The following is an 11,798-nucleotide window of genomic DNA, read 5'->3' as shown; positions in this document are numbered from 1 at the left end:
GCATTACTTTGCCTGAGCTAGAAAGGGCATTCACAAGTAGCTGCCAGTGCAGCCACCCGTTCGAACATTGTAAACCCTGGATCATTTTCCCCATTGTCATTGCAGTGCGATGGTATGATGAGGCTATATTTAAGACTCCGGGGTGGGCACTTACCCATAGAGCACATTCTTTTGGGAACAGTCATTCTTAATGTCATCGGCAGGGAGGAGGAAACAGTCATTTGTCCTTTATCTTTCTTGAGGACAGCCATTCTCCCTGGTGTTTCTCTGGGTGAATCCAGCTTATCTGTAAGTAGGCAACAGTTTATACAAGACTTATAAGACTTTTATAGCAGCATCAGCTATTGAAAGTAATCATTGCTCTTGGTGATGATTTATCCTTCTTGAGTGTCTCTCGCTTGACAGAGTCCCTAAGTTTTCCCACCAGCCTTTTCCTTATGAGACTGTTTTTTTCCAGCAGGAATCCATTCAGTTGTAGTTTTTTTCTAAATAAATGATTCTGTTTTGGACTGCAAAGCAGTAGGCTGCTATAAAGCTCTATGGCTCTGTAGCAGACCTAATGTTGCAGAGCTTTGAGTATTAGTTCAAAACAATCAAGAAAAAAATTAACCTAAAATAGAAGCAAACATGAAAAAATATTTATCTGCAGATCATGGAAACACATATCTGATGCCTGGTAGCTTTTTTCACCTGAAAGATCATTTCAGAACATATTTTAAAGAGCATTCAAAGCATTTTTCTGAAAAACAAAGTTTGTTTTATTTTATTGTCCTTGTATTTCTTTTGCCATCTAAAGAAGTCTCTTCCAAAACTATATTCTACTGATGGAACAGTGACATGATAATTCTTTAGTTTACTTTGCATGATGGTCTATATTTTGAGTTAACTGTAACAATTAAGTTTTCATCTGGGGTATTTTTAAGCAGGTTATTTGCATTAACATTTAAACACTTTAATAAAAGGATTAGACTAATGCAACATATTTATAGGATAAACTGTATCTTCCAGGCTTAATAGTGTTTTAGGGCTAGACGTGTACTAGACAAAGGCTGCGTCTACACGTGCACGCTACTTCGAAGTAGCGGCAGTAACTTCGAAATAGCGCCCGTCACGTCTACACATGTTGGGCGCTATTTCGAAGTTGAAATCGACGTTAGGCGGCGAGACGTCGAAGTCGCTAACCCCATGAGCGGATGGGAATAGCGCCCTACTTCGACGTTCAACATCGAAGTAGGGACGTGTAGACGATCCGCGTCCCGCAACATCGAAATAGCGGGGTCCTCCATGGCGGCCATCAGCTGGGGGGTTGAGAGATACTCTCTCTCCAGCCCTTGCGGGGCTCTGTGGTCACCGTGGGCAGCAGCCCTTAGCCCAGGGCTTCTGGCTGCTGCTGCTGCAGCTGGGGGTCCGTGCTGCATATACAGGGTCTGCAACTAGTTGTTGGCTCTGTGTATCTTGCACTGTTTAATGAAAGTGTGTCTGGGAGGGGCCCTTTAAGGGAGCGGCTTGCTGTTGAGTCCGCCCCGTGACCCTGTCTGCAGCTGTGCCTGGCTCCCTTATTTCGATGTGTGCTACTTTGCCGTGTAGACATTCCCTCGTTGTGCCTATTTCGATGTTGGGCTGAGCAACGTCGAAGTTGAACATCAACGTTGCCAGCCCTGGAGGACGTGTAGACGTTATTCATTGAAATAGCCTATTTCGATGTCGCAACATCGAAATAAGCTATTTCGAAGTTGGGTGCACGTGTAGACGTAGCCAAAGCCAGACTAAAAGAGCTAGGGAAAAAGCTCCTGTCATTGAGATCAGCCAGTGACAAATTTAACTGCAGGGGTATTCAAGAAATATTATTCAACAAGGGGAAAATTTTCCAAAGTGGCTAAATCTTATTTTCAGAAGTCACTTAGGTTCTTAAGCCTCATTGAAAATCATTCCAATACAAGGGTCTACAGAGCTAAATCATTCTGGAAAACGGGACTTAGCCTCCTAAATCCTTAAACATTTGGGAAAACATGGTAAAAAGTATCAGACAAATGAACTATATTATATAGTCCACAAACGGAGACAACTGTAAGCCAGGCAAAACACAGATCAGCCATCAGCTTCTGATCCAATCAGATTCTGATGCACATTGTCTGGGACAGGGCCAAATGCCAGAAAACTCCCTCTGCGTTGAGGCATCCCTTCTTCCTCGTGGAAGGAGGTATAAAAGGATGTTGACAGAACACTCCTGACCGGCAGATCTCTTCTGACAAATCTGCAGTCTGGATGTGCACTCTGCAGACAACACCTTGCAGTCTAGCCTGCAGTCTCGACTTAGCCTGATGCTATTTTGGAGCCTGATCCCTTGCTCAGAGATGACACTGGAAAGATTCTCACTGATTTAATTGAGTCTTTGTGAACAAACAACAGAGGAGCAGGATCTTAGCTACTTATTTTCTCCTATCAAAACAAAAAGCAGTCAAGTAGCACTTTAAACACTAGCAAAATAGGTTATTTTGGTTCTCTGTGCCTTAAATATTGAGTCTGTTTTGGTCTGGCTATGGTCTGAAGAAGTGGGTCTGTCCCACAAAAGCTCATCACCTAATATCCTATTTTGCTAGTCTTTAAAGTGCTACTTGACTGCTTTTTGTTTTGATAGTGTATAGGCTAGCACGGCTTACTCTCTGTTATTATTTTCTCCTGACTCATTAATTGTAAAGGCTCCTGAGGGACCCTCTGTGCTTTGATTCTCATTTTAAGAATTGATCTCTCTGACAGAGAACTAAAATTGTTCATAGATGTTCAGATCAGAAAGAGCTGTTCAGCTCTTCAGAATAACACATGCCAGAAAACCTCACCCAGGCGTCATGCAGCTTATTTTCTGCATGAAGCCCAGAACTTCAGTTGGAGCTAGAGAATAATTTTAGAAATATTTCTGACCCCACTTTTTTTTCCTGTTTTGAAGGCATATGCTGGCCCATGTTTTTAATATGGGAATCCCACATTTACAAGCAAATAAACACTCAGGCACTGACAATAAGCAGCATGATGCTGTGGTAGAGGGGAGATATATAACCCTCAGAATAACTAAGGTGTGGCTCAATGTTGACTGGGGAAGGCTACCACAGGTTAATTGAAATAGCTGGAGTCAATTAAGGCCTTTTCAGGAACCTAATAAAACTCCCCTGCTCCAGGCAGAATGGGTGGAGTGAGGCTGGAGGGAAAAGGGGAGTTTGGCTACCTGAAAGATATGGGACCTGAAGGAAAGGGTCTGGTACTGGCAGTAGAGGTTTGGCCTGTTCCTGCTCTCACTTGCTATGCTATGAGGTAGGGGCAGTGGAGTATTCCAGTCCCCACTGGCTCTGCTGTCTCTCAGCTGGCTTGTTCTGCTTCACCATGGGGATGAATAGCAGAGTGATTTTGCCCCAAGTGATGCAGCTGGAAGATGAGGGAGCAGGGCAGTCTGGGGCCAGGTTACTCCATTTCCCATTGCTGCAGTGAGCTGGGTGCCCCTGATGCAGTGAGTGTGGTAGGCCCAGTGATCCCCGGTGCAATGTTGCTTGGGGTTGTGTGAAAGAGTTGAGCAGTCGCAGGAAGAGGTGGGGAAGAAAGAAGCAGGGTTGTGGCTTGGGAAGAAGGGGTGCAATGGCGGGGAGCAGAGCTGGGGGAGCCTGGGGTGGAGGGGACACTGTCCCAGGCCCTGCACCCTCCAAAGGATGGCCCAGATCCACTCTCCAGACCCTTCTCCCACCAGGGTATGAGCAGAATGCATAATGCCCAAGAACAGGGTGAGGAGTGGCACCTGACCCATCTCACGACAGGGCAGCGTGGGACCTATCACAGTAATGCTAGCAGCCATCGGCCCCAGTCACCTCCTTAAAGATCTGAGACTGGTTCCCTTGATTGTGCTTGTTTGTATGCCCAAATGCAGGATTTTCCTGGCCTGTTGAAGCCGGGTTCAAGGTCTATTTGAGACTGTTTCCATCTGAGCCCTTGAGATGGAAATCCGGACTTTCTTCCACCTCAGTGAGGAGGAGCAAAAGGAGGAGAGACGGCACAGCTTGCAGATGACCTCTGCCACGAGAAAGGCCAAGTTCAGGTCCAGGTGAGTCAAGGGGCTAGGGATGAGTTCAAGGAATATGATGAAGCGAGTCAGGGTCAAGTGACTCAGTCAAGGGGCTATCAGTAAGTGAGATTCTGTGCTGCCTCATCTGGCCCACAGCTTCACATAAGCAAGTGATTCTTGGCTGCCTTTGTGTGCCAGCCTATAAATGCCGCATCCCAACCTGCTGGAGAGTGGTAGATGAAATAAGTCAGAAGATGAAGCAATAGGGAAAGAATAACTGATGTTATGAGCAACCCTGCAATAACGAGCCAGTGTGTCAGTCCAGGTATCTGAAGCCATCCCTATAATTACAAGCCACTGTGTGTGTGGATGCCAGGCCAAATACGTAACTTGACCATAATAAACCAGTGGTTGCAGCTCAGCTCTCATGAGTGACTCTAATATATGAAATGACTGCACAGCCTCACCCAGAAAACTGGACAATAATGTGCCTGTGTGCTTAGAATAGAGGAAGAGGCCATAAAGGTCCAGATTTGAGTTTTAAACATCCAAGGAGAAACAATAAGGGAAACAATTGCGAATACCTTTGTGGGCTCTTTCTTTCGGGGCTACTGAAATAGACCTCCATAGCTCCACATATGCACTCTAGAGGCTGGTTTGCCACTTCTTGTGCTTTGTTTGGTGGGCTGGGAGCCCAGGATCCCAAAGGTCTATTGCTCTGTTTTTGTACTGAAATAATGGGGGCTAGAGGCCTAAACGCCACTGAGGAGCTGGGCCAGGGACCCTTTCCCCTCTTGTCCACTGCTGCAAATCTAGCCCAGGCTGGACAAAGCTGAAAGTTATTCCCGTAAGATGGCTGTGGTTGGATGGTCTGTGTGCAATTTGCTGATTGGCCAAGTAAAGGAGATGAGAGGTAACCTTTCCAGAAGTGTCTAAACCACTTGGGTTCCTAAGTGCATAATTCTGATTGATTTTTCAGGAGGCTTTTAAGGCCCAATCCTTAAAGATTCTTAGGGGTCTATGTCAGGCCCTCTTGGAAATGTGACCCTAGGTGCCAGGCACATAGTTTGCTACAATTTACTCTGAGTTTATTCAATGTGATCTGAATTGTTTTTCTATGTCCATCACCAAAGGGAGGAGGAGGAGGCATCCTTCACCATTTCAGAATGGTCCATAGCAGCCGCCCTCGCCTTGACCTCAGAACTATCATGGTAGGTCTGATATGACTACGGATCATGTGGTTGTCTGTAAGACTCTAGATTTAGATCACACATACAGATTCATAGTAACTATTAATTTGAACCAGTCACAAACCATGTAAATTTACCACCCTAGACCGACCAAGGCAAGGCAATTTGTGTAGGTGGTATAGTGTCCCCTACGGTCTCGGATCCTCCTTAGATCTCTTAAGCTCCTCAGATCTCTTCCCAGCTCTCAGTGACTGCATGACGTCGGACAACATCCCTCATTCTCCACCCAAAAACTGTTTGCAATGTATCTGGGAGCGGGAGTGACAGCTGTTCTGTGCCTTGGTTTCCTGATTCTACAATAGCTTTCATAGCCATCCTGAGGGTGGTGAGGATTATTCAGCTGATGTGTGCAAAGGGTTCTGAAGATGTGAAGCTTTTGTACAGACACTGCAAGGTCCAGCCAGTGGAAGGGAATCGGTATGATTACTGGGCAAATTACCATACAGTAGGACAGCTTGATATGCTGCCAAGGCACAGCTAGTTTGGAGGGGGGGGGGAAAAACTGTCCCATGTTGCTGCTCACATCAGGAAAAAGGGTCACAAAGTATTTTGACAGGTTTTATTGCTCCAAGGCAAAAAACCTTTAGTTTGGACTCGACCAGTATGTCACAACACGAATAGTTCGAGCTATACGGCCTAAATGGAATGTCGGCCTTCTTGAAACAATGTCTCAATAGGTTCCCGTTGAAAATTCGATGCTGTCAACACGTTCCCATGTTACCTTCTGATGTAACCAAATCAGCATTTTTCTAAAGGAAATTTGTTCTGGCCAGGCAGTTTGGATCCATTTTGCTCCAGGTCAGGGTGCTGTTAAGCTTTTGCTGTCATCAAAGTGCCAAATTCTCTTTGCTTATGGAAATTCCTCACCCATGAGAGATTTGGAGCTAACTCTGCTCTTACTCCTGAGCCCGCACTGTAGTGCCGTTAGCAGGCCTTTGCGACTGGTTGGTCCAGGGGAGGACTGCAAGGACACTAGGCAAACTAGGAGTGAGAGCTGGAGAATTACAGAATCCTGTGTCCAAAGATACCAACAGAGAATTCCAATGGGACACCAGGCACAATTTCTAACCAATGTTCCCTCTAACTTTTTTCCATCTCTGTGCAGAATAAATTTTGTTTTAGTGGTGCACACTGCACATGCCTTGGCAAATGCAGGCTGCCAGCTGTGGGTGCTCTGCTAATCAGCTGGGTGGCATTTCCATCTCTCCCAGATGGCTGCCCAAACACCCCACTTACAGGGGATACTGCTCCTAACCCTTGGTCTCCTACTGCAATGGTGCACAACCTTCCCAGCAGCACTGCCTGGCTTTTAGGGTTCACGATAGCAACATCTCATCTGTGCCCATTGAGTGCATGCTGGTGTATCCATCCTTAGGCTTGTCCAGACTTAGCCCTGCATGTGCGCAGTGAAAACCAACACAGGAGTCCACCAACCCTGTCTTGTTACTGTTGGCTGTTGTAGGGAATCCAAGCTGAGGAGAGAAGCCACCATCATAGAGCTGGAGAAGCGGGGCCAAAAGAGAGTTCGGTTTGGGAATGAAATGGAGAAGCTGGAGAAGGCGGTCATTAGGAACTGCAGGCTCCTGCGGGTGAAAGCTGACCGGAAGGGCTTTCGCAAGAAGGTCAGTTCCAAAAGGGACTGGATGCTTCTATGGACAGCAAGAATATCAGCATTATAACAATGATTGCAAACCTTGTTTGGGAAGGGTTTTGCGCCTCTTGCTTCAGGGTTTAAACCAATCTAGAACTACTGGGGATCAGGATGAGACCTAGGTTATGTCTACAGTAGCCCAGAAAATTGACCCATTCAGGGTCGATCTTCCGGGGTTCGATTTCACATGTCTGTCTCGCGAGACACAAGTAGTAAAGGGAGGTCAACAGGCGAAACTCTCCCGTTGACCTTCAATAAAGACAGTCAAGTAAGATAAGAATGCACATGTCAGCTCTAGCTATGGCAACTGTGTGTAGCTAGAATTCCATACCTGCAGTCAACTTACTTTGGCTAGTGTAGACTTATTCCTTGTCTAGATTTACAGTGGTGCAGCTGCAGTGTTTCTGGAGGAAAACTCTCTGAGCCAACAGGAAGGAGCTCTCCCATTGGTTTGACTTCTCCTTTCTTAGGAGGGAGTGGCACAGTTACTGGGAGAAGTTCTCCCTCCGACATGGCACTGTCCACATCAACACTTCGGTCCATGTAACTGTGTTGCTCAGACCTGTGGATTACTCACGCCCCCGAGGGACTTGAGTTACACTGAAGTGACTTGTAGCATAGCTGTAGCCCAAAGGTGGAAGCAAATTACCAGCTTCTGTCATGAAGGGGCTCCTGTTCAATCCTGTGAAACAGCCAGGGCTGGCCGCTGCCTGATCTAGGACACTGGGCTAGATGGACTAGGGATCTGAGCCAGTCAGGCAACAGCAGGGTCCTATGAGGTGGAATTTGTCTGTCTGTCTTGCAAGCGAGTGATTCAAAATCTATCCCAGAAAGGACTTGCTTTTCTTGCACCCAGGTTAAAGTACCATGGAGCTGGTACTGTTTGTACAGTGGCCACATCCATACCTGATGCTCCAGCAGAGCTATCCCTGAGCAGGTAATAGAGTGGAAAACGTAGCCCTGTAATTCCTTGCTGCTTGTACTACTGATGCTGTCCTTGGAGTTAACAGAGCCCCATAGTTCTAACGTTAAGGTGCCAAGCGGCTGCTCAAAAGCCTACTCTGGGGTTTCCTCTCTGCTGCTGCTATTATCAGGGCAAGAGCCTCAGCCGCTGTAATGGGGAAATTCTTTTTAAATGAACTGTGTAATACAGAATTACTCCAGCTGAGGATCTGACCCTTAATCCTTTGTCACTAGATACAGCCAGGAGAGAGACTTTTAGAAAGCATCTCTTTTTGAGAGTTTGTTCTCAATTTCCTTTGAGATGCCATCTGCCGCCAGCTTTGGGGTTGGAAGCGTTCTTCGGCATGGAGCTATGACAGCAGTGCCCAGCTCTGTTTTCACAACCACTCCAATCAGCTCCCCAGGAAAACGTCTGCCGGGCAGGAACAGCCTGCTGTTGGGCAAGGGTGGAAGGCTGCTGTTATGGGTCTCTCTCCTGCAACAGGACCAGTGTCACTGGAGTGTGATTCTGTTGTCCTTCTCCATTCAATCCACCTCCTAGGCTCTAGAGAAGGCCCGCCGGGAGAAAGAGTACATCCAGCTGCTTTCAAGCCGCCCCCCGCTCATCTGGATCCCGCTCAGAGCTCATACAGTCTGGGAGCTCATGGGAGTGAAGCTCGCGTGTACCATTCTGGCTTCCCCTCCGCTGCAGGTCACCTGGTGCGTGAGTCGGGGGCGGTTGGGGCAGACTTAGCGGTTACAAAGCACGCATGACCACTGAGAGGGGGATCAGGAGTGCAGCAGTTAGTGCTTTTGGGAAAGCTCCACAAAACAGGGAGGGGAGCTGGGTGTGGGGGAAATCCAGAAAACCTATCACTCCTGGGTCAGTGAACATAAGAACAATCATGCTGGGTCAGACCAAAGGTCCATCTGGCCCTGTGTCCTGGCTTCTGACAGCAGCCAATGCCAGGCGCCCCGGCGGGAGTGAACAGAATGGGGAATCACCAAAGCAATCCCTCTCCTGTCATCCGTTTCCAGCCTCTGACAAAAGGAAGTGAGGGAGACGCCATTCCAACCCGTCCTGGCTAATAACCACCAATGGACTGAACCTCCATGAATTTCTGGAGCTCCCTCTTGAACCCAAATTCCCACCCCAATAACTGAGTTGATAATTCTCTGCAAAAATAGCTCCCACCATACATGGCACCCATAACCCAAATCCCCAGCACAGCAGTAGAAATCAGCCCTCTGACTGGAGGTCTCCTCAGAGAAGCCCAGGATCTAATGGGTCCTGCAGAGAGAATGACTGGGGGCTGTTTGGTTCCAAAGAGCTGTCTGAGCAGGACTGATACCCATTGGTGACATGGGGCAGGGAGAATGTGCCCCGTTGCTGGGAGCTGTCAAACTGGTTGTTCCTTCCAGCTCCACATTCACTCAGCAAATTACAAGGAAAAAATACTGACATTAGCAGAGGTTTTATTCGACCCTAATGGCCTCTCTGGGTAAACTAAACCCTGAAGAGACATTCCTCTATTGAAGTGCATTCATAGCAGGTATCACTCCTGTAAACAGTAGGGTTAGTGCAGCTCTTGTGTGTGTTCAGTCCCTCTAACTCCATGGAGACTAGTATTGGCCATAGGATAGGGTAGCCTGCAGACCTGTGAAATGGTTAGATGCTCACAGCTGTGGGCAGAACTATTGCAGGTTATTTTGTTTTCTTGCAGCAGACCATCTTGCTGGGCCATATGAGACACTAACATTTCACCTTCTCAAAGGGACAAACCTGATCCTCTCACCTTTGCTAATGCCCCTGTGATGTAAGGGGCCTGAGTTTGGGCCCAGCTCTCACCTACAAAGGGCCAGATCCTGCATGGCTAAAGCCTTGGTCTTTCCTCACATCATGGCAGAGCATTTTATGACAAAGGGCTTATCAGAGGTTCCTGGAAACAGTGTTAGCAGTTGCTTGATATTGCACTCACACCAGTGTGACACCTGTGTAACTCACCACCTCTGGGTGTTGTCAGGAGTTGGGATAGAACTCAGGCACTGCAGATCTACAAGTAGAAGCTGTCACTGTCTGAGCAGACAGAACCACAGCACACCTCAATTACTAGAGAGAGACAGTGCAACATTCAGCAAGCAAGGGTAACGTGCAATTCTAGGGATTTACACCAGCATGAATCAGGAGTAACTCCACTGAAGTGATGTCAGACTCAGGGTTTGGATGGGATGTGAACTGTGGGAGCAGATGCCTATTTATCTCTAGGTTCTGAGTGTGGAGATGCTGGCCATGAGCAGGTAGGTGAGCATACTGGAGATGAGCAGGAAAAACTGTTACCCCAGACCCTGGTGCCAGCAAGCAAGTAGCTGTGGACTCTCCAGATATGACAAGCTCAAGGGAGGTATATGAACAAGTTTTAAATTTGCTCTTAAACCCTAGTCTTTACCAGCTCCTTCAGTGTGTGAGCTCTTAGATGCGTTACCTCACCTATCAGCAGTGCAGACTGAATACTGGTAAAGAATTTAGCTTTGGAGAATGGCCATGGTGCTAACACCCCCAGCTCCAGTTTGTACTTACGAATCTTGGTCCTTAGCCAGCACCTTAGAGCAATGACACTTTTTTCCAGTGCTCTGGACAGGTGCAGGGACACTGTACACAGGCCATTGGGTTTGACTCGCAGGATACCGTACGTGCCTTGGGATTAAACTGTCATGGCCTCTGAAGTTGGATAAATATGAAATGACTCTGTTCTGTTTACTGAGCTTTGCTTAGTTACAAACCCGTTGGATGGAAAATGCCATTGAGATCTCTTGAGCAGAACTGGCTGTTAACAACAGCCGTGCAGAAACAAGGCCAGGAATAACATTTCACACATCAAGCAGGGACCTCCATGCACAGTTTGAGGGTCAAATGGACTGTCCTCGGATGAAAATGCTTGAAACGGGCAAATACTGGTTTGAAAGGACTTTATTAAGAGACAGACTTTTCACTGGGAGGGTGGCAAAGCACTGGAATGTTACCTAGTGAGGTGTTGGAATCTCCATCCCTAGAGATTAAGTCCCAGCTTGACAAATCCTGGGTGGGGTGATTTAGTTGGGGTTGATGCTGCTTTGGGCACGGGGCTGGACTTGAACTAATGATGTGTCTTCCAGCCCTAGGATTCTTTGATTAAACTCTCCTGCAGCCAGTGTTTCAGGTGAGCTTTGGGGACAGATCTTTCCCCAGTCTGGTCCTTCTGTACCATTCCAGCAGTGCAAAGGGAGCCAGATGTCTCCAGCAGTTAGAGCCAAAAAAGCTAGCTTCTTGACCTCCCTCCATGCAACTCCCACAGCAGCGGGTAGGAAACGTCAGGCAGGAAGAATGGTTAGAGAGATGCCATCTGCAATCCCCAGCTGGCATATGGTCCCTCAGCAACCATAACCGGGTAGATTAAATTGAAGCCCCCCAAGACTGCTCTAACTTGTGCTAGGGTAGAGAATCGGGCATCTGTAATGAGCTGTCCATGCCCCTGTTCTGCTATGTCTAATGAAAGAGTCTGTCTCTGTGTGTGGCTGGTAGTGTATTCAACATATTATTTCTTGTCTAACCTAAAACATCCCTCTTGAACAGTATCACTTTCATTCAACTAGGTACAAAAATGGAGTCCGCATTGATCCCCGACTGGCTCCAGCAGGGAAATACAGGATGCAGAACAAGTTTGGCATGCTCACACTAGACATCAATAGGTAAAGTACAAACCCTTGAGCTCCTTCCTTATCACCAAGACCTGGTCTGCTGAGATTCCCAAACCAGTTCAGCAGAACAAAGGGATTGGACTAGAAGTGTGCCTGGTGCCTGATTCTCCATGGCCTTGTTCCAGGGCTCTGGGAACTTACCTGGGCTGAATCTTTGCCCATTGTGAGGTTGACC

General features: G+C 47.3%; 1 protein-coding gene across 2 annotated transcripts in view; it reads left to right on the top strand.

Annotated features, from left to right (window-relative positions):
- Positions 1-218: 218 nt before the first annotated feature.
- MYOM3 (myomesin 3) overlaps positions 219-11,798 on the top strand; it is a 66,154-nt gene continuing 54,574 nt past the window's right edge. For both annotated transcript variants that reach the window (XM_074976436.1, XM_074976435.1), the window contains exons 1-6: positions 219-288; positions 3,911-4,084; positions 5,179-5,256; positions 6,758-6,917; positions 8,451-8,608; positions 11,519-11,614. In XM_074976436.1, coding sequence (XP_074832537.1) covers positions 3,978-4,084; positions 5,179-5,256; positions 6,758-6,917; positions 8,451-8,608; positions 11,519-11,614 — 599 coding nt within the window. In that variant the 5' untranslated portion in view covers positions 219-288; positions 3,911-3,977. The remainder of the gene's footprint in view (positions 289-3,910; positions 4,085-5,178; positions 5,257-6,757; positions 6,918-8,450; positions 8,609-11,518; positions 11,615-11,798) is intronic.

The sequence above is a fragment of the Carettochelys insculpta genome, chromosome 24 (assembly GCF_033958435.1).
Source record: "Carettochelys insculpta isolate YL-2023 chromosome 24, ASM3395843v1, whole genome shotgun sequence".
Taxonomy (NCBI): domain Eukaryota; kingdom Metazoa; phylum Chordata; order Testudines; family Carettochelyidae; genus Carettochelys; species Carettochelys insculpta.
The sequence above is the reverse complement of the archived record's forward strand: the minus strand, read 5'-3'. Positions and strand labels throughout refer to the sequence as shown.